Source organism: Pseudopodoces humilis, chromosome 17, assembly GCF_049639895.1.
Source record: "Pseudopodoces humilis isolate 2021_Gansu_Grassland_sample_001 chromosome 17, ASM4963989v1, whole genome shotgun sequence".
Classification (NCBI taxonomy): Eukaryota; Metazoa; Chordata; class Aves; order Passeriformes; family Paridae; genus Pseudopodoces; species Pseudopodoces humilis.
The window spans coordinates 6,499,021-6,521,582 of NC_142216.1; the positions used below are offsets into that span (position 1 = coordinate 6,499,021).

The 22,562-nt window shown below is 51.2% G+C and overlaps 1 protein-coding gene across 4 annotated transcripts; it reads right to left on the minus strand.

Moving 5' to 3' along the window:
* Positions 1–161: 161 nt before the first annotated feature.
* TCOF1 (treacle ribosome biogenesis factor 1) lies at positions 162–19,945 on the minus strand. Of its 4 annotated transcripts, none has more exons than XM_088063536.1 (18): positions 19,821–19,945; positions 19,215–19,270; positions 16,463–16,605; positions 15,649–15,755; positions 15,018–15,369; positions 14,119–14,204; positions 13,471–13,695; positions 12,619–12,861; positions 8,611–8,785; positions 8,326–8,465; positions 6,285–6,458; positions 5,592–5,823; positions 5,309–5,397; positions 4,376–4,604; positions 2,801–3,376; positions 1,688–1,785; positions 1,158–1,194; positions 162–700 (listed from the first exon to the last, which is right to left on the minus strand). In XM_088063536.1, the coding sequence occupies exons 1-17, from the start codon at positions 19,929–19,931 to the stop codon at positions 1,162–1,164; spliced, it is 3,069 nt and encodes a 1,022-aa protein (XP_087919662.1). In that variant the 5' UTR covers positions 19,932–19,945; the 3' UTR covers positions 162–700; positions 1,158–1,161. The 4 variants fall into 4 exon arrangements, with proteins under 4 accessions (XP_087919662.1, XP_087919660.1, XP_014108694.2 ...); XM_088063534.1 differs by having other exon boundaries at positions 5,309–5,394; positions 12,619–12,888; XM_014253219.2 differs by having other exon boundaries at positions 12,619–12,888.
* Positions 19,946–22,562: the final 2,617 nt, after the last annotated feature.

The window sequence follows — 22,562 nt, forward strand, 5'->3', positions numbered from 1 at the left end:
TCAGGACTGGCTGTGTTCCCTGGCCCATTCCTTGTTTGATTTCACTTGTACCTTGGGATCCCCCTGCCCCAGACAGGCAGACACTGGGCTCTGCTCTCCCACACACAACATTCTCCAGAGCCAGTCAGCCTTGGCTTCCCCTGAAAGCAGCTGAAGTAAAATCTGTTTGTTGTTTTTTATTTTGTATTTCATAAAAAAAAAAACAACACAAAAACTGACTCTGCCTTGGTTGAGAACAGCTGCTGGACACAACTGTTCAGTGCAACTCCAGGGACATGATAATCACCACTGTCAGTGTTAGGATAAAAAGGAAACCCAAGAGCTTTCCTTGTAGTAGCAAAAGGACTGACACCACAAGTCATGGGAGGAAGGGAAAAAAGGTAAAAGTTTTTCTCAAAAATATAGCTCTGTGGTAAGAGAAAGGGATGGCTGGGTGTCAACAACAAGAAAAGCAGTTTATGCTCTGCTCTGGTCAAACTGCCTCCTCCAGTTCCATTCCATCTGGAGGGACTATAAACACATCTCTGGGCCTCAGCAGGGCAGGAGGAGGCAGAAAGTTAAAGCAGAGCTGTAAAAGTCACAGTTAAAAGAAGTTATAAATTATTATTTGAAAACAAGTTGGAATTCTCCAGGTGAGCTTCCTTTTCCTCTCTTCTGTTTGATCTTCACCCATAAATCTTTAATCACAGGAATGCGGTACCTTTGGGGAGAGGAGTTAAAAGTTAGGGATGGGGAGGAGGAGAACAGCCTTACAACTGAGCAGAGCATGGGCAGAGGCATCTGGTCCACTTCCAGGTGGCTACAACATCACCATCTAATCCCCATCACTTTCCCAAGCTCCCTGTGGTCAGCAGGGACAGACAGACACTGCCAGAAGATGCTCATCTCTGCTGGTCACAGAGGTCAGCAACACCCAGGCTGGACATCCAGTTCTCAGCAGCTAAAGAGTTGAGGTCAGACACATCCAAAGAAGCCAGCACATGGCTGCATGACATTCCTCACGTCACTCCACACCCTGGCCCTCTGATCCAAGGCCAGGCTGACTCAATGAGCTCTTAGAGGGCACACTGTCTTCCTAAATCTGGCCCAGGAGTTCTGGATGTGGCCAAGGTTACACTGCTTAGAGTACCAATGGCCAATCCCCACAGGCCATGTACCTTCTTACAATCCTTCAGGCTCAGCTCCTTTCTTCTTCTAAAATGGAAAGCAGAAAAAAAATACATCAGTATCATTTGCACCACAGACATGAAGGACCCAGTAAAGCCACAGAGGCTTCCTGGATATGTCCCTGTAGAGGTGGCAGCCACCACAAGGAACATTCCGTAGTCTCCCTCTGTTACCCCTTCAAGCCCTTGGGGTGGGATGCAGAAGCCTGGCAAGCTCTCAGGCACTCCAGCTTCTGCTGAGAATGAGATGAACAGACAGCTAGAGAGGAGCACCTACTCCTTAGACAGGACTAAGAGTCCCTGGGGTTGACCATTCCAGGGGAAAGGAATCTCCTAGGGCAGCAATACAGCAACAAGCCCTTTGAGTCACTCTAATCCCAACCAAAGGTCAGGCTGTCTTAAGACTGGCCACAGTGAACTGTAGGCTTCCCTGTACCGTCAGCAAGGCCTGGATATGGCTCTGTTCCTTCTCCAGCCTGGGGAGCTGGGATGAGCACCACAGCCCAGAGTGTGACCCATACCTTCTTCTTCTTGTGAACCTCAGCAGAGTCATCTGCTACAGGTGCTCCTTCCAAAGGTACCTTTTTGCTCTTCCTCTTTTCTTTTCCAGTCTTCTTTTCTAGGAGTGGGAAAGAAAAGCCAGCTAAGAGAGGTACTCTGGTATTGCCAGCCTCTGAGAGGGAGCACAGACTGGTAGGAGGATCCCCAATAAGTTTCTGATCATATCCAAACCTGAGCAAGATTTCCAGAGCAGGAATGTTTCCCTAATACCCCTGAGCCAGAGCAGCTTGATCCCACCATCTGTGCACACACATGGGTGGAATGACATAGAATTCCCTTCTTTACACCTCCTGCTCCAAGGAACTGCTTCAGGGCTGGAGTAGATGGGCACATGCCAGAAATGAGAGCCAGGGGAGCTGCTAATACAGGGTGGACACGAGGTTCAGCTCAGCACAACTGCTCAAGAGGCTCCACTTACCGCTGTTAAACAGCTCACACAGGGGCCAATAGACAAGTCTGTCTCCTCCAAAAATAAGGGCTGCATTTCAGCAGAATAGAAACACCATCAGATCTGGCCCAGCCAATCCGTGTTTCCCACCCCTCCCTTTTTTTTTAAAGCTTAACAGATCCAACACAAAACCAGCTCTGATTTGAAAATACAGGCTGCACTGCAAAAAAAAAAAAAAAGGCCTTTGGATTAGGACAGAGAGCAGGGCACTACAGAACAACAAGCTGTAGAAGGGTCAAAACTGACAAGACAAGAGGAAATAACCTCAAGTTGAGCCAGGGGAAGTTTAAGTTGAATATTAGGAAAAATTTATTCACTAAAAGGGTTGTTAAACACTGGAACAGGCTGTCCAGGGTAGCAATATGGTCACCAACCTTGGAGGCATTTAAAAGATGTGTAGATATGGTACGTGGGGACATGGCTTGGGGATGGGCCTGGGTTAATGGTTGGACTTGATGATCTTAGAGCTTTTTTAAGCCTCTTGACTATGATTCCATGAGGGAAGCAGCCAAACAGGAAGCCAATGGGAAAGTGGGTGCTATTTGCAAGGCCCTGCATCAGAGGCTGAACATGCATCAGCTGCAAGAACCTATTGCAAAGTAGGCCCCAAGTGTAGGATGCTTACTTTTAGCTGCTTTTTTCTTTTCCTTGCTGCCTGCCACCTTCTCCAGGTCACCATCTGCTTTCTTCTTTTTCTTTTTGGGTACATCTTCATTAGCTTGCCCTTTCAGTTTTTTCTTCTTGGGCTGCTCCACAGCCCCATCCTCTCCTGTCAGCTTCCGCTTCTGAGATGTTTTCTGCTTCTTGTTCTCTTTGTCTTTGCCCTTGGATGTTTTCACAGCCTTGTCTGCTGCGGAGGATGGCTTCTTTTTCTCCTTTTCTTTTTTCTCCTTTTTCTCCTTTTTCTTCTTCTTCTTCAGTTCCAACCCCTCCACTGTCTGCACTGCAGGGACTTTGGCAGCAGTGGTGACCTCAGTTTCACTCCCTGAGCTTGGCTGCTCTGACTGTGGGACGGAGAGCAGGGCATGTGATGATGCTGGGTTCACTTGCATCCCTGTTGCCCCAACATTGTTCTCTTTCATTGCCTGGGTTTTCTTCAGTGAGGAAGCTTTGAGGCTGGCATGACCTGGCTCTGTTTTTCCTGCCACCTTCTCTTTGCTGGAGGCTTCTGTAGCTTCCTGCCCTGAAGTGGGGTTGTTTTCTGCAGAAACAGACAAAGAAGACAATTCAGTGAGCATTCATTACACAGACTAGTCACAGGAGGATGGAAATATGCATTTGATGAGGAAAATCCAGTTCTTTTCCCAAGAAAAAAAACAAACTTGTTGGCATCTGCAGCAGAGTCAGAGAAAGATACCTTAGCCTGAAGTGGGTGACAACAGCCACAACAGCTTTGGCTGTTTGACAAGATGGGTAAGCATAGATGGAGCAGTCCTTCTCCAGGACACCATCCTCAGTAAGCTGGGGATTTCCCAGGGTGGTAGGGGTCTCCTCACTGCCACAGGTAATCACCACCAATGGCCAAGCCCAGAGCCCCTGGGCCCTCTTGAGCTATCTATACATAGATAGTTTTGACTTCCTCAACAGCCTTTTGCACAATTTCATGATATGCCCAAGGGACCAACAGACCCATCTGAACTTCTAGAGCAAGCCAGAGTTTATCTGAAGGTGCCAGAGTCGCACCAGAGCAGAAGCAGCTTCCAGCTTCAAGTTTTACAATTTGCCAACAAATCAGGGAAACAGTGGGACACTTTGTTTCTCCACTGCTCTTCTCTCTTGCTTCCCCTCCTCTGCTCTCCAGATATGCAGCAGAGCCCACATAGCCCAAGGGCAGGGCTTGAATACCAGCACGTGCCGCAGACATTCTTCAGGCAGCGTTTGAACCTTCCACAGAAGCCAGCAGTGCAGTGTGCACCAGCTCCAGGGAGAGCCCTACCCGTTCCTGTTAATTACTGTGGTTAAAGCACATCTTGGAAGAGGCAAAGGCACTGAGCCTTGGAGGCAGCCAGCACAAGCAGGGTGCTGAGGCAGAAGGCTGTGCTGTGGCCAGGGAAGCCAGCAGACGGCAGCAGCACTCCATGCTGTGGTTTCATGGTAGAGACACACTGGGAACAGGGCCCATCCCAGTGTCACCCTCCTGTGGCAGCACAGCTTCGCTCCTGGGCCAAGCAAATTCCCAATCTTGCCAAAGGAGACCCACCTGCTTTGTGGTTTGCAGCCACCTGGTTGTCATCTGTGTCAGAGTCACTGCTGTCACTGCTTGAGCTGTTGGCCTGGGCTGCTTTCAGGGAGCCCTTGGCGAAGGAGTTCGCAGCACTCCCAGCTGCCTTCCGTGGCCCCAGCTCACCTCCAGGCGGGGGGGGAACCGTCTTTGGTGCCTGGGGTGTTACTGGGGTCTTGGAGACGACTGGGTAGCCTGTGAGGAGGGACTGAAACAGTACAGACACACTGAGGAGTCACAGCAGGGAGCCTCCCACACACCAGACATGCAGCTCTGTCGCTGCTGCTATTGTCCTCATACTTCAAGTGAAGGGCCCACCTTTGGCCACCTGTGGAGCCTGCTCTAAGAGCCCAGGGCTACCAGGAGACAGGCCAACACTGATGGACACCAGCTGAGCTGACAGCCTCGAGCTGGCAGCCAGAGGTTCTCCTTTGTTCTCACCCAGCAAGGCAGGCTTGGGGGAGGCTCCTGGCCATCAGCGTGCGCCCACGCACACTTAATGCACTGCAGATGTGCTGCACGCCCTGCACGTTACTTACAAAGGGAATTTAATGCCTTGGACATGGCTTAAGTTACAAGTTAAAGTGAGGGAAAAAAAATCCCTGCTGCTATTGGCACTGTGCAGCAGCTCTCCTGGTTTAACCCTTGCAAGGTACCACATCCGTCTCTTCTCCCAGGGAAGGCACCATGAACCCTGGACCCAAGGCCTGGCTATCTGGGGAAGCATTCCAAATTCAAAAGCTTCTCTCTGCCTCCACCAAAAGCCCACATCACTGCACTGGAGAACCCCCACTTCTCTGCTGGCAAACCCACCCAGCACCCCATCTGCTGTGGCTGAGAATTGAGTCTCTCAGTCCTATTTGGGAGCCAGCTGCAAGACCCAAGAGGATCCAGCCTGCTCTAGTACCATACCTGCGATGCTGCATGCTCCTCCTCCTCACTGGACTCTGAGGAGGAGCTGTGGGGTGGCTGAGTCCCTCCTGGTTTCTGTAGGGGGCCTGCTGGAAGAGCAGAGTTCCTCCTGTTAAACCACTGCTGCCTGGGGCTGAGCTCACCTCCCCAGCACAGGCACTGCCACCAAAAGCCCTTCTGCCTCCAAAAAAAAGGGAGTGCTCTGCCAGTGCAAACCTGCCATGGGTAACAAAAGGCTGTCCCCATCCAGTAGCACTAAGAGCATCCTCTGGAGAGAACTGACCAGGTTTGGACGGCTGCTTGGGTGCCTCTTCCTCATCACTGTCGGAGGAACTGCTGCTGTCTGAGGTGTCCTCTGCATGGGTGGGTAGCACAGCCTGGCTTGGGTGGGTGTCCTGTCCTGGCTGCAGGACTGGCTTCCTTGCCTTGGCAGTGGAATTTCCTGGGATGGCAGTGCTGGCAGAAGAAGCTTTTCCTACAGGAACCGTTTGCTTTTGGCTAGAAGCAGCAGGGACCTAGGAAGAGGGAGATGAAATAGATCTGGAAGGAGGAATAACTAACTGCTCACATCCAGGAACTATAAGCAGCAGCCCAGAGTAGATGGGCTTGGACCACCTTGGCCCTTCTTCAGCTGTACTGCTCCACTTCTTGTCACAGTGAGCCCAAGAACCTCTCACAGGGCCCAGCTCATCCCGGCCCACAAGACAAGTGGGCAGCTGAGGCCAAGCAGACAACTGCTGTCACTAAAGGAAAGAAGCAGTGAGCCAGCTATGAGCCAGGAACAGCAAAGGTACCAGGGCTACCCTCTGCCTCATCTCATGGCATGATAATTGTGGTTAGGATAGAGCAGTCCCTCTCTCCCAGCTTCATGAACACATCCCTCAGCTGGGGATGTGGCACCAGCCCCAGACTCGAGCAGACCTGTCTTCTCCCTGTCCCCAGGAAAGCTCCCCACCTTACTCTCCTCCACCATTACCTTTCCTGCCAGCATGTTGTGCTCTGAGGCATCACTGCTCAAGCTCTCAGACACTCTGCTCACTGCAGGGGCAGCAGGAGTTTTTGTCTTCTTCCCTGAAGGCAGGCTGGCATTTGCCTTTGCAGCCACCATGCTCGAAACTGAAGTTCCTTTCATGTTCTGCTGGGACAGAGTCTAAAAGAGATGAGAAAGAAAATCAGGACAGAGCAAACTTGGAGGGAAAAGATACAGAGGCATACACCAATCCAGAACTAACTCCTAAGCCTTTCTATCATTTTCAGCACAGCACCAAGACTTTTTGGTTTTTAATTCTCTCCTTTACAGACCAGTTCTGCCTCCCATGGGCCTCTGAACAAGGCCTCCAGCACAGCCAGGAGCAGAAATGAGGGCCAGCACCCCAAGAGCACCAAAAGCTTTAGTTCAGTGCCCCAAAGGCACCAACCCTGAGGCAGGCAGGGGAAATGTGCTGTGCTTGCAGGCTCTGAATCCCTACCCACTGCAGCACCAGCAAGACTGCAGTTGCAAACCTTTGCAGAGTGGGCACTTGGACTCCAGGATGTCTTTTACAGGCTAAAAATCACACAGCAACAGTTAATTTGCAACAGAGATAACAAAGACACCAACCAAGGGGAAAATCTGCCTCCAAGTCCACAAATCAAAAACAGATTAGGAGTCAAATTAACAAGGGCAATTTTGTTGCCTCACATTTGAAACCTCCCATTAAACTTAACATAAGAGTGGTTAAAAATAGAAAGGCCAAGGGCATGGAAACCAGGCACTAAGGACAGGTCCATGACAAATGCCAGCAGAGGAGGGAGAAGCAGCCACGAAGGAGCACTCAGCCTCCTGGATTGTGCTACTGACGAGGCTACGTGAGCAGCTCTCCCCACCAGATCTCTGACAAGCTGGGCCTTTGTGGGCTGACATTTCCCTCATACAACATCTGGCCTTGGGAAAGGAAAAGGCCCCGCTCTGCTGTGCAGAGCTGCCAGCCCAACATGAGCTCTCAGCCCTCTCACACAAAGCTCAAGTTACAGCAACTGCATTATTTTATACAATCTCAGTAATATAAACATGCTTTACTCAAGGACTGCTCAGGATGGCTGCCTGCCCATCAGCTGGAGGGAGACATCCTTTCCACTGGCCACAGCCTCAGGCTGACACAGGGAAGGGTTTCCTGCACTCATAATGTCCTCCTCCCAGCAAAGGCATGTGTGAGGCAAGAAGTGTGCCTGGCCACCAAGCCCTGGGCTCAGAGCACCAGCCAGGCCACCAAAATGTGGAAGAGTAGCCATGTTCCTCAGCCAGTGGGTTTTTTATGTGGTTTCTTGGGCTCAAACTGCAGCACAAGTGCAGACACCCCCAAGACAGTTTCACACCAAGGCAGCTCTGGCCTCAGGGAGCTCAGCCACAGCTTTGCAGGACCGGCATGGAGACACAAAGAGACTCCAGTGGGAGAGCTGGGATCGGCTCCATGGCACTCAGGGGTGCTCTCAGCACAGATATGGGGTCACCTCCCTTTTTCAAGGCAGGGGACTGGCTCCCCCAGCTGAAAGGCAGCAGGACTGCTGTGCTACTCCTTAGGGCAGATCCTGCCATTCTCCCAAGGCTTGTGGAAAAGAAGACCAAAGAACTTCAAAGGTCTGTGAGGAATGAGGTGATGGATTGCTTTGGAGCTACACAGGTCATGGAAAGACTCTTCCTGTAAGGATCTGGCTGCTTGTCCAGCCTAAATTCCTGGAGTAGAGCAGAAGGAACAGAGTGCCAGGGAAGGTCTGGGCTTGTGTGTGTCTACTCGTGTTCCTGTCAAAGCACTCACTCTCCACTGCTCTCACACACTGCAAGATTGCTGTGGCTGAGATGTGCACCCAGAGCTGGGGTCAGCCAGACCCATGGATATGGCCAAGAAAACCAGATCCAGCCAACAGGAGGCTCCTCTGCACTGCTCATCACCTGCACAATTACCACCTTCCAGCTCCTGAGACCTCCTGAGCCTGCAGCACTAAAAGCCTGAACAACCAGTGGGTCAGTGGCTCCTCACCTGGGAAGGGGGGACTATTTCATCCTCTGAATCTGACTCCTCACTGGAATCGTCACTACTGTCCACAGCTGGAGGGGCTGGTGCCGAAGCCGGTGCCTTTTTCGCGTTTGTTGGTTGGGGCACAGCGTTGGTTTTCACTGCTGGAAAAGCACAAGAATTTCTCTCAGTGTCAGAAAGGATTGCTCTCTGTGGCTGTGCAGAGCAGGAGCTGCTCCATGTGCAGGGGAGAGTAAGAAACCCATAAGGATGCTGGTGTGGGATCCTGGCTACTACCAGGCAACTTACCAGCTTGTGGGGGCTGTGTCTGTGCTGCAGGAGACTCCTCTTCACTGTCAGACGAGTCACTGCTCCCACTTTCTGCAACCTGGCTTTTCAAGGTGCTTACCACTGCTTTTTCAGGCTGCCCAGCTTTAGCAGCCTGGGTCAGGCTGGGAATAGGCCTGGGCTGGTCTGATAACCTCTTAACAAAAAAGAAACACAGACCCAGAAATGCAGTATTAGTACAGGTGTTTAGGTTCTAGTGCAGTTTCAGCTCAGGCTGGGTTTTGTTTTACCCTAAGAGAGCTGTTACTAACACTCATGCCATCCTTGCTGTGTCATGAGTGGAAGGGGCTTCAGTCACTGCCTGGGCTGAGCTGCTGTAGATATATCCCTCGGAATTTAACAATTTCCTTCTGACAGAAAGCCCAAGTATGTTTTACATGAGCACAAAGGCTAATAGTGCTTGTAATCTTCTAACAGCAATTCCTTCTTGAGACAGAGACACTGGCTGAGGACAGGAGAACTAGGAGTGCAACCCCAAGACTCCCACTCAAAGGAAGCCATTCAAGCACGACCTACCCACAGTTCAGGGAATTAGTAGGAGTTTGGAAGCCTTGTGCCATAACACTTGAAAGATTCAGAGACAACATCAGAGCAGCTACAGCCTAGAGCTGCTAGAGAGCTCAGTGTAGACACAGGGCTGACACAAGGGTTGGGAAACACAGGGTAGACAGAGTGTGACTCAACTTGGAAGCTGATTTGTCAACAGGTCTAATAATTTAGAAATCTCCAGACAACAAACACCTCTGATACACACTTGGGCTGTGTTTTTCTGCAGCACCTATCAACACTCAGTGTTCCAGGACAGACCACAAGCCACTTTCCCTGCTGTGTCAGCACTAGGAAGCCACAGTTACCTGGGAATGCCCCAGATACACAACTGCCAGGTGAGACTCTCTCTTCCTATCCCCTCCTGTGCACTGAAGGTTAGCGGTGGCAGAGGAGAGGAAGTGCTTGTGGAATGATCTGGGGATTTCCTCCCCTGCAGATATTCCCCAGGCTGGCACTGCTCTGCACCCACTCATTTACTCCACTCATGGCTCATCTCTGGGCTGCACTGCCAAGGAGTACATCGTGTTTGGCAGGGCAGGCAGGCCCTGTGCTCCCTGCATGTGATGCCAGCCTGCTTTGGTGCTCCATGAGAGATTCCTGCCCAGCTGCACCATCCCTGCTATGCTGCTAATGCAGTGATAGCCCACAGCCCACAGCAGGGAGCACCAGCGCAGCAGCCTCTCAGGAAGACCAATCCTACTGTGCTTCCTGGCACAGCCCTGCCATGGGCTGCCATTGGGGCACTGTTTATCATCTCCAAGCCAAACACTAAACAGGCAACAGCATCTGCATGTTTATCCCATTACAGAACAGCTCTCTGAATGAGCCAAGCACATTTTGACTCTGCTTAGAGAAACAGAAACCTCCACAAGTGCTTGGGGAGGGGGGACCACAAACCTCACTTCTCTGTTTTGTTTTGATACCAGTGAGTCACAATCTCCAGGAGAGAGGCCAGCTTTGCAATGCTGAAGAGACACAAGTACTTGAAGCACTCAGAAGAATTCACACACACTGCTCTGAACGTGCTAACTCCTCTCTGCTGTTCTGAACACTGCTGTGCAAGGGAAGAGCTTACCAAGATCAGAGCCCACTGAGTTTTAAGATCACTCCATTTTAAGCCCTTCATAGCAATGTTCTGGCTTCTCCCTCTATGTGGATGCACAGCACGGTGTGCTCCTTTTCCTAACTTAGCAATGGAGTGGGAAAGAACTGCCATGCAGGGGCATCATAACACAGAATGAACATAACAGCATCCACATAGAAACCACCATAAGGTTTACACAGCCTCAGATCTTCCTGGGAGGCAGCCAAGGTCCATGAATCCACATCAGATGGATGACAGCCTCAGGTGGGATCTGGCCAACAGCACGGCCAAGTTACACCCAGAGAGCAGGTAATACAGGCAGAGAGCTCCTGGCAGCTTGAGAGTCACAGGTACTGAAGTAACTCAGAGAGGAGGAAAATAACTTGAGAGGAAATAATTTTTCCTGCTCCCTCTCCAGCCCCCAAAGCAATAGCTGCCTGTGGCTCAGTGAGTGTGATGACTCAGCTCCTGCACAACCCATCTGCCACTCACTGGGTCCATTTGCATCCTGCAGCGCTGCATGACAAGAGGGGGAACAACACTGAGCCACGTGCTAGGTGCACGTTGTAAAATCACACTCCAGCAGCACCGTGTACCAGCACTGGGAGCAGCATCTCGGCTGTGTCATGGCCCAGCCAAGGGCAATTGCCACCTGAACAGGAGAGAGAACAGGGCCCAAGGAGGAAAAGAAGACCCTCTGTCTCTTAGGATATTTGGCCTCTACCCACACAGCCTGCAGTCCAAGATTAAAAGTTGCTGGCACAACTTCTGCCAGCACAACCCACGCGGGTTTTCCTGGGATGCTCAAGGAAGACACGGGTTCCCAACACATGGATGCACGTGCATCTCACACCCACTCCTTGTAAATAGAAGCCAAAGCCTGTCTATAGAGGGCTCAAGTGCCACCTTTGGCTCAAAACACTCAGGAAAGAAGCAGCAGAGCAAAATTAGCAGTTCCAAAAGAAAAGCAGCTCACAGCATCTTTAAGGTGAGACTGTCCCCCATTACTATCCTTTCCCCCCAAAATATGCAAGCACCATGTCAACTTCTTTGACTAAATATTCTTGAGTCTTCAGGGGTAAACATACCAATTAAGCAGTTCAATTTAGGCATGATGTTCATTTTAATTGTGCTAATCCACCCCCACAGGGAAAGATGAAGCAGCTTCCAACGCTCTGTATCTGTTTGGATCTTGCACAGAAGCCAGAGGAAGTTGCAGGATACAGTAAGTCAGTGGTTAGCATATGCCCAAGTAGCAGATGGCGAGGGATGAGCTAAGAAGAGTTTGACTGGGAGGACAGGACTGTGGACACAGCTAAGCCCAATGGTTTATCTTCAGGCTTCACTCGTGGTCTCTGCCTGTAGGCTACGAACACGGGAAGGAACAGCCTGTATGGCAAAAATAGAGCTCCCTCGATGACAAGCTCTTCCTTGCTGACTCTGGCTTTAGAGGGGTAAATGTCAGTTTGCAAGAGGGAATATGCTGAAGTGGTTAAATCAGCAGGTAAAACTAGCTGTTGGAAGCTTCACAGAATCAACACTGGAGGACACAAACCTACCCCGGCAAATAAACCCTGCTAAAATTGAAAAATCTCAATGGTTTTACAGTGGGACCTCATGGCACAGCTAACAAATAGCTGTTTCTGTCATCTAGAACTGAATCCTCACATATAATCAATCATGCAGGAAGAGAGCAGCACAGAGCCAATTGTGAGAGAAACATCCCCCTCCACCCACCTCAACAGACCAAGGCTATAACGACAAAAATGCAGAGCCTCACTGGCTCTGGCCTGTCAATAGTCAAAGGATGTGTTGACAAAGAGCCTCCTTGCAAGGACACATGAGGCTCTACCCCTAGCTTCTGTTCCTCCCTTGCAGACAGTAAGGCTGCATCTCCAAAAGACTGCTTTCAGGGCACTTTCTGAAGGGCCCTGGAGCTCATATGATGTGCCTAGGGATGCTTTCAGGAAGGGATTTGCACCCCTTTGAGTTTAGCCACCCGAGTCCCAGTCCTTCTCCTTTGGTTAGAGAACTCTGAGCAAACCCCCACAGGAGCGCCAAGACCAAGCTACCTGTGACCCTGCACACAAGGCCACTCCAGAGGGGCAGGGCATGAGTGAATAGCTGGTATCAAACCTGTGCCTCCCACCTTCTGTGGGACAACTGCGTGAGAAGAGTGAGGCTGTACTTGCTTCCAAACAGAAAGATCATCTTCTCCAAGAGACTGAGAAACAAGATATTTCTGGTGTTTCAAGGAGGTCAGTGGCAGCATTTAAGTGATAAATGCTTGTCTGGAATATCCCATCCCTTGGCACTGGGGTGAATGCAGCACCTACCTTCTGGCTGATGGGCACAGCGAGATCCTCCTCTTCACTGGCTGATGAGGCAGAGCTCTCCACTGGCTTCATACTTTCAGCAGACTTTGTGGGAGTAGCAGTCCTTCCTAGTAAGGTTTTTGCCTGCTTTGGCACTGTTGGTTTTGGTGCTGTCTTCCCTTGGGACCGTGGAGATGTTTTTGTTGGAGTTGCCTTGACAGAGACTGATGCTGCTGGTGAAGGTTTCACTGGGGATGGGACAGCCTGGGAGGATTTTGGAGATATCTTAGTCTGGACAAGATATGAACAGAGTGAAATAAGGCAAATCCCACAGCAGCATAATTCATTTGCTCAGACTGTAATCAAGGGAAGAAATTTCAGAGCCCCCTGGGAAAGGCAAATCTTGAAGGAAGATTAGTGACTGGCAGGACACAAGGAATTCTTTCATCTAGCTTTCTCCATCAGCCTGCTGCTACTACCAGTCCCCTCCAGTGAGGTACAAGGCAGCATTTTGCACTCTCTACAGCAGGGAAGCTGAGTTGCACTACAGTTTGACAAATTAGACACTATTTATTGCAATTTATACCTGAGAAGCAAATTCCACCATGATAATTTGCCTCTTTGGGTGGGAAAAGAATCACTGGGGTTTTTTTTCATTTAAAAGTACTGATGGATTTTTCTAAGAAAGGCACAATGGGTTGATTAAAGCTCAGAGCAAAGACACGGAGGTGCCTTTTAACAATTCACGCCTCCTTCCTCCCACCCCCAACATGACTTTGCTACACACTATATGCATTTACAAAATTTTCTTTCCACTGCAGTTCCTAGCCCTGAGAGGCATGCAAGGAGAGGGAGGATCTCAGAGACACGCACTTGGGTTACCAATGGACGTTCTTCATCTTCACTGTCCGAGGAGCTGCTGCTCTCTGATGTGTCATCGGGCTGTGCAGTCCCAGGAGCTGCTGTCGATGCAGGTTTGGCCTGGATTGCTGCCACTGCTGTTTGCTTCACTGCATTTTTCTTGAGGGACAGTGGAGTAGGAGGTGCACTTTTCACAGGTGCTGCATTACTTTGCACTGCTTTAACAGCTGGCTTGGCCTGGGAACAGGGGGAACAAAAGGGAACAGGAGATTCAGGTAAAATCTTGGAAGAAAATGGTTGAAAGCTCTAACTGCATGGAATCTGTTTTAAAGCAAGCTACATTGCTAATTTTGACCAGGACAGGCTTTTTCAGACCCATGAGCTCTGGAATATCTGAAACAAGTCACTTTCTTCATGGACTGCCTGACTATATCCATCAAATTGCATACTAATCACCTCCTACAGATCCAAGGATCTCCCTCAGCTTCAGGCACTAGTAGAAACTGGAATAGAATGGTTGATGTCAGCAAGGTATAGTGCGGCTCTCACACACCCAAGTTAAGGGGTGCTGTCAGAATACAGCACCGCAGCATTTCCTCTCTTCTTCAAAAGAAGGGAAGTGGTTTCCTAGGGATTAAGAATCCATGTTGGAGAGGTTACCTGGATGGCTGGATTTGCCAGCTCCTCCTCAGAGGATGTGTCCTCACTTGATTCCTCACTGCTGCTCTCGGCCCCAGCTGCTGGCTCTGAAATACAGGAGAGGAGATGTCACAGCTGCTGCCTGCTCTGATCCCCAGAGTGTGATGCTAATGTGGCTTTTGAAGTCAGGGAAGCAAAACAAGCCACAGAGAGGGCTAAGGGGATTTGCAGGGAAACGGACCTAGCCTTGCTGAAAACATTGATGGCCTGCTGAGAACAGCTTCTCCAGACAAATGCTGGTCCAGAAACTCTCCTTGAGTGCAGGCAGAGATGGGAAATGCCTCCTGGCCACTCTCTGACCCTATGGGGTGTTGCCCAGCCACACAGAGATCCCTGTAAGGGCACCCAGCCTGGCTGGGCCTCCTCTGGGTAAGAGCCAAGATCTATTCAGAACTTCAATGATCTATTTCTCACCAGCCTACTCCAACACACATAGATACATTTCAAAGCATTTAAAGATTTCCTTGAAGAATTCAAACCCCAAAACTAATCACTTTGCAATTGGGAATAAAGAGAAAACACTGTGGTGCCTTTCCATAAAGCTGAAAGTATCAGCAGTATTAGTACTGCATCTCCTCTGGACATACTACACTGTTAGCACCAACCCTTGGGTATGTGCTGGGTGCTGCCAGACATGTTAGCACAGGATCTGCTGCTTGAAATGGGAGCAAGCACGCTGGATTCATCCCACGGAGCTCTGGAGCTGGCTGCTTTGCAGTGTTCTAGCAGCCTCCCCAAGGAACAAGCACCACTCTAAGCAAGGGAGGAACTAACAGGAACATGCTGAAGGCACGCCTCAGATCCAATCTGCAGCAGAGCTGGAGCTCACACACATCTACACCACCCTGCAGGCTCCTTACCCGCCCTGGGAGCTGGGGTCTGTGCAGTCTGCTTCTCCTCTTCCTCCTCGCTCTCGGATGAGGAGCTGCTGCTGCTGCTGCTGGAACTTTCCGGTGCTTTGGTCAGTGTTGGTGCTTTGCTTTGCCCTACTTTGGCCACAGCTGCTGTGGCATGTCCAGGCTTCCCAGGACCAGGCAGTTTCTGGGCCTTGGCTGGGGCTGGAGCTGCAGCTGGGGCATTGGGCTGCTGCTTGTTAGGGAGCACAGTTCTGTCAGCAGCAGAGGGCCCTGCTGCTCTGCCTGCTGGGGCAGCAGCCTTGGGAGCTGAATGCAGGGAGTTGGCAGCTTTGCCACCCACCACAGCTGCTGTCACCTAAGGGAAATAAAGGAAATTAGAAGGCTACTCATGAGAGGATGAGGAGCTAAACTGGAGACAATGTACCTGCAACAGCAATGTGGCAGCAGGTAAGCCACAGAGCTCTTCAAGGCAGTGTTTGGGGGACAGGTATCTAAGAGAAGGCTTATGGCAGCACAGAAGGGTCATTTAAATATTGTTTCCACCCCAGGACACAATTCTACACATGCTGAGGAGTCTGAGACAGTCCTGGCCTCAGAGTACCACCAGCCTTCAAGGCCAGGAGCATTGCCTTACCGTCACTGCACCTTTCCCAGCTGGAGCCTCCTCTTCTGATGAGGACTCATCTTCCTCACTGCTTCCTATATTCACTACTGAGTTTGTGGCCAGAGGAAGGCTGGCTGCTGCACAGGAGAGAGGCACAGAGCAGCTGTGTGAGTGTGTTTCTCACACAGTCTCTGGTTTGCAGGAGGGCCCCAGCAGCAGGGCAGGGTCCCATCTCCTACCTTACCCAAGACCATCACCACTGCTGTCCCTGTGACAGGCAAGTGCTTTGCTCCTCCACCCCATCCCTCTCCCAGCCACCAAGACAGGAAAGATCTGCAGTCTTCTAAAGGCTGGTCTACAGCAGACCAGACTGAGCCAAAATATATCAGACATCAGTTAGACTTCGCAAGCCAACACCTCCCACATCAGCTGCACTCGAGATGTATCCCCACCTCACACAGAGGGCACTGGCTTTCCAGACCAACTAACAAGACCTTCCCTGACCCATGAAAGAGCCCTGCCTTTGCTGGCAAAACACACACCTGGGACCCATTAGAGGGTGCTCCACAGTGGGCAGCGAGAGGTTCCCAAAGCTTCATCCGAGCAACAACACCCATCCCTCCCCACTGAATCATAACAGGTTTTTTCTAGCTTCAGCAGACATCTGTGCTCCTCAGAAACTCCACATGAGAAGGGGGTGCTAAATTAGTTGTCCTATTTTTCTATGAGCACAAATGAATAGCCATCACTTTACAAGCATTTTCTCCAGCCAAGCAAGCTGGGCTGCTCCTACACAAGTCTCCAGTCCCACTCTGTCAACTCCAGGGAGATAAAAGGCTCCTACCATTTGCAGCTTTCTCCTTCTCCTTCTCATCCTCTTCTTTCTCTGAGCTCTCAGAGCTGCTCACGGGATCAGGAACTCTGATCTTTTCTGGGATAGCTGCCTCCTCATCATTCTCATTTCTTCTCTTGGAATTTGGTGGAGTTCTGAGGGAAGACAATGGGTGTCAAAATGGGGAAAAAAGATCTTGAACAAATTAAAATATAATTATTCATTCACTCTCAGATCAAGCTCCAAGCCTAAGAATAGGCAGTGTAATTTCTCTACAGAGGAATTCCTAAGGGGGTGGCAAATACTTCTCTAACCTCCAAGGGACATCTCCAGTCCTCAGTAAACTTCCAAGAGCAAGATATTTCTGCAACATTCAGAATAAATAACGAACCTAGACCATTTTTCTGTGCCCTAGGCAGACTCCTCACTTTAGCAGAGAAATAAAAACAAACACAGTCAGGCTGGTGCTCGATAGAAGGCATCCTACAGAACAAATTCCATCTCCAGGAGGCAGCTACAGCCTCAAAGTGTAGCCTTAGGGTTAGGGCGGATAGCCCAAAAATACCAGGTCCTGATATTCCACAGAGCCAGGAGAAGCCAAGCTAAAGGGTACAAAAGCCGTTTGAACTTGGGCTCCCAAGTCAAAAGGCAGGAAAGTCAGGTTGCAGAGAGGTTTAAGAAAGGAAGTGGCTGGACCTACATAAGATGTGCTAGAAAAAGAGGAGGAAGAGACCACGTAAGTATTAAACAGTTAAGCTGCTCAATTGGGTTAAAACATTAAGTTGGAGAAAGACTTCTCCAGGCTCTAAATTCTACCTGTACCAGATCAGATGATGTGGTTAAAGTTATCCATGTTTTCATTTGAGACTTAAAGAAAACACATTTGCTTTATTACAAGGGCACATGCCGTTGTGATTCACACATGCAATGCTTCTAAGCCCTGGGACACAGTTATCAGAAGCAAATATCCTCACTTCTAGGCCAGTTCAGCTCATTTTATTTGCTCATCTGTTTTAAAAACAAGATTAGTTTAACAATTCGATGAGTAAAGATTGTGCTTGGTGTCAGTGTTCTGGCAGCACAGCTGTAACAGCGAGTTTTGTGCAAGCAGGCTAAGCCAAAGGCATGTCTGCGCTTAGGAAGTCCTGTGACTACTCCAATAATCCTTTTACTAAAGCAACAGGGCAGCCCACACAGGCAGCTCTGATCCTACAACACCATCCTGATCCAGTGGCAGCTGACAGCACAACACAGATTGATTTGAGAATTTGTTGTGAGTGACCAGGAGCTCAGGGATACCCTGTGAGGGGAAGAAATGGTGTCTGCTAGCACTGTCCTTGTGGCATTCTGGAACATCTGAGGGTTGCAGGGCTCAGGCTGCTCCTAGCGGTGAGCTGGTCCAGCTTTCCCTAGCTCTCAGGCACTCTTCCACCCCCTCTCTGCATCCTCCAGGAGTAAATGCAGCTCTGGGGGAAGGCTACTCCTAGAACTGCAAGTCTCAGCTTTGGGCTCGCTCTGGAAGAGTTTCTGGAGAGCAGCACCAAAGATGGCCTTGGTGAGAAAGGCAAGAGCCACAGGGTAGATTAAGGAAGGACATTCTGGGGCCAAAAGCCTATGAAGCAACAGGATGTGATAAAGACAGCTCACTCACAGGAGCACTCCAGGATAAAGGTAACTGGCCAACACACCCCTCATTTTGACTCCCAACCAGACAGAACTCAGACACACCAGGAATAACAGATGTCTTTGTGGGGCAGGACCAGAACAGAAGGGTGACACTGAAGAAAAAGGAATTAAACCTGATGCAAATGTCCTGTTGCTCCTCAAGTTTAAAAGCAGCAGTCTCTTGGAGGGTTTGCTGCAGCAGGCAGGATAACCAGCACATGGGAAGGTCACCACCAGCACCCACAGAACAAACTGTTAGAGGGAGGAACTGCAAACCTATTTCTACACTGCTACATCCTCATCTGGATCCAGCCTTTCTCCTGCTTGGGAGTGGAGGACAAGAGCAAGGCAAGAGGCATGGAGCAGAAAACACCTTTGAAAAACACTTCCCAAGGCTAAGGAGATCCTTACTCCAGTGCTCCCAACTCCATGGATTCCCAGATAACCCAGCACTGAGGCTGCCACAGGCCTCTGCAGTGCTGCACTCCAACATCTAACCAAAGCAAGCACGGGGGGGTGCAAATATCACAGATGGGAAGGCTCCCTCCTGCAGACCTTCAGATGGGGGATAATGATGCAGGAAGGCGTTTGGAACATGCAAGGACTTGAAAGGACAGGCTGAAACCAAGAGATTTCCTCTGAGTCAGATCATCTGTGATCTATGCCAAGGTTTAAGTCCCTGTTAAGAGTTTTGGCATTTCAGGATCTGCTCAACTTCTCTGTTCTCAGGTCAATAATCCTGAAAAGCACGTGGCTTTAAAAAGAAAGTGAAACAGAAAAGGGGAACAGATTTCTTACAGTAAAGCATGACTGAGCTCCACAACACTCCTGCATCAACCAGCACAAACAGCATCAGCTGCTCAAAACTAAAGTAACAACTTATCTCCAAACTCAGGAAACGTTAACCAGCATAATCTCCATCATCTGAAATGAATTGCTGTGAAGCCAGAGATTAGGAAAAAGTTCTTCTGAGCACAGTTATCATCGGAAATCCTCTGACAACATGGAATTCCAGCAAATAAAAATCACACATGCCATGAAACTCAGACGTCAGCAGAGTCTGGAATCTATTTGATACTCATTCCCTCCTTTAACTTACTTTTCCCAGTGAGTAAAGATGTCCTCGAGAGAGGTCGAGAGGGAAGGGAGCAATTTCTGTGAAAGCAGAGCGAACACCAGTCAGGCACCGGCCCCGTTTCGGGATGTGAGCACCAGACAGAATCAGCGACCGCGGGGGCCCATCCAAGCCTCCCCGGGCAAACGGGAGCGCATCTCCCTGCACACACCTCCCGGTGAACCCCTCCCACTCCCCGCCCCGCTGCACCCAGGGCCGCGTGTTCTCCCGGAGACTTCTCCCGGAACAGCACGTGTTCGGGGAGCAGCATCTCGCCGGGACGGGAGCCGCACCGGGCGGGCTGCCAGCCTCTCTGCCGGCTCTCCCCGGCCGGCTCGGAGCCGGAACGGCCCGCGGGCACCGGGAACACCCGCTGGGTGCCGGGACACCACGTGGGTCCAGCACGGACCTGCGGACCGGCGGGAGCCAAGGGCCCGCGGCGCGCCCGGCACCCACACGGCGCTCCCGGCGATCGCTGAGGGCGCGAAGCGGGACCGGGCCCTGCGGCCCCGCCGAGGCCCGCGCTCCGGGACCGCCCCGCCCCCGCGGCCCCCCTGCCACCTCCGCGGCCCGGGCCTGGCCTCCCGTTACCTGCCCACTCTGTGCCTGCAGCTCCCGGGCGGCCCGCGCGAAGCCGCCGCGGAGCAGGTGCTGGTGGATGAGGGCGAGCAGCTCCCGCCCGCCGCCGCCGTCGGCGGCCATGGCGCGGCCCGCGTGCCGCGCCGGACAGACGCCACTTCCGCTTCCGCTGTGCGGCCCCATGGGAAACGTAGTGCCGGGAGTTGCCCGGGGACACCACGTGGGGGGAGCCGGCGAGGAGGGGTTTGTCACCTTGTCACCCCACGGGGGTCCCGCACCGCCCCGGGGAAACGGGCAGAAGGAAGGAGGGGATCACCCCATGGGTCTGTCATGCCGCCCCGCTGGGAGATGGGGGGTTCACCCCATGAGGTTCTCTCACACCCCCTCGGCTGCGGATGGGGCACAAAGAAGAGCGGGGGTCACTTCACGGTGGTCCCGCATTTCGCTCTGGCAGGGGATGGGTGAGCAGGGAAAGGGCGGTCACCCCATGGAGGCTCCCTCCACCGCCCTGGTGGGGATGGAGGAGAAGGGAAAGCGGGGGGGTCACGCCATGGCCGGAGCTGGGCCCCTCAGAGCCCTGGGCAGGAGCTGGGGGCGAGCAGAGAGCGGCAGGAGGGGGAAGGACGAGCCGCCACCAGCGGGGGTGGCACAGCGGGGGCTGCTCCAGCAGCACCATATGTAATTCCATATATTTCAGAACAGTTTTCCATAATAATCATCCACAGTGCTCTGAAGCCGAATAATCAGAGTTGATTTAGTGCTGAGTGGACTTTGAGCTGCTCGGAAGTGCGTTTTCGGGGCTTAAATAAGCAAAGGGCCAGAGGAAAGAAGCTGCTCCTGATGCAGAGCAGCTGTTGGAAAGGGGCCTGTGACAGAGGGGCTGCCCACTACCACCCCCCACCCCATGCCGATACTTTCCAGGAAAAATCTGGCTCCCATCACTTTGGCAGGGGTTTATTTTTGGAAGGTTTAATAATGTCCATGGTGCGCCTGTCGCTCCTTCAAAATACAGACCCTTTATTTGTATTCATAGGCAGGATTAAATATAAAACTGGCCTGCCTCCAGCTGGCTCTTGTACCGAATGTCTTTGACACCAGCATCGTCCAAGGCTGTAAAGCCACGGTCCAGGAGGCAGTTTTACAGCTCCTGTAAATGAATCGCAGACCTGGACAGCCCTTTCTGGGACTGACCTCCCCCTGCTCAAGTGGTCACTGCAGCCTGGCGTAAACGTGGCCTCAGCACACACTGTGATGGGGTGGCTGGACTGCACTGGTGTCCCAGCACAGCTGTGGCTGCTCCGAGGTGACCTGAGGCACAAAGGCTCACCTGGTGGCCTGGTTTGTGGCCCTGGTTCTCCTACCAGGAGAGGAAAAGCCAGGTGAAGCATCCTGGGGCAGAGAAGGGTGTCTCCTGGGGATGGGGCTGAGCAGACAGAGGCAGCCTGAGGATGCTGCTCATGGCCTCTGAAAATGAGGTTGGGTGCAGCTTGAGCCCCTGGAGCCCAAAAAGAGCTCTGTCTGCTGCAGGGATATGGATGAATAGCTTTGGACCTACTTTGACATGGTCTGGAATGGCTTTATACCTCCAGGAATTGCTCAGTTTGCTTTGTTTACTTAAAGAAAAAAAGCCAAACAACCCAAATCTGAACACTAACCCAGCTCCCACCAGCAGCCTGGTGGTTAGAGGAGCTGCTGGCCCGGGCTCAGAGTCTCTCCTGGGCAGCAGAGCTCTCCAAACATCTTGAAACAAATGTCAAACTATTAGTGGAGGCTTGCATGGTGCAGGTGATTGCAAAAGCACTGTTTGGAGAGGTCTAGGGAGAGGGTGGATGGGACATTTAGCACTGGGAGGGTGGCAGGTGACCAGATTAGCAAGTCATTAAGATGCCAACAGAGAGACAAAGAAGGGGAGTCCATCCTGCTAAGGAGACCCTCAGGTCAGGTGTGGGCAGGCCAGAGGAGCACAGCCCTGCCAGGCAGGGTTGGAGGTGTTCTGCCAGCCCAGCTTTTCCAGCTTTTTCCCTCTGATCTCCATGCCACAGGACGATTCTTTACAGGGTGCCTGGGGAAAGCAACCCAGCATTTGGGTGCCAGGTATGCAACAGGCGCCTGCTCTGCTGCATTTTCAGGCCTCCCCTTTTCTCCCGTGGCTCAGGGCACACATGGACTAGAAAGCATAAAGGGTTTGGCTTTTACCAAGTTCAATAAAGCATGGGAGGGAGGAAGATAGATGGGCACAGATGGGAGGAAACGCTTTCAGGAGAGACTGCTTGAGAAAGGCAAATAGAGGATGTTAAAGCTCTGAGCACCCATGCACAAATGGCTTGAAAAATTGACTCCATTTCCCCCTTGCCCCCACCAAGTATCTCTTCACCAGTCTGCCGTAGTTCAGGGTCACCCGAGTCCAAAGCTTCATACCCTCAAACCACGAATACGCTCCACAAACCACAGCACAGGGCCTGGGAATAACACAACCCACTTGAATGAAGAAATCTGAAAAAAAATAATATGTATACTGCACCACAATTACAGGTAGAGAAGGTATTTGAGGTGGTTAGTAAACATGTCAAAAAATAAATACAGCTATTCAGTCAGCAAACAGCTGCGTGATTATAACCAGGAAAATCTACCCCAGCCCAAAACCAGCTGAGACCCAACAACACGCGCTTATTAAGGACTGGTATTTTTTCTGTGTGCGCATTTTTTGGAAGGAGGTTGAAAATATTTTGCCCACTCTTTATTTTAGGAAGGTGA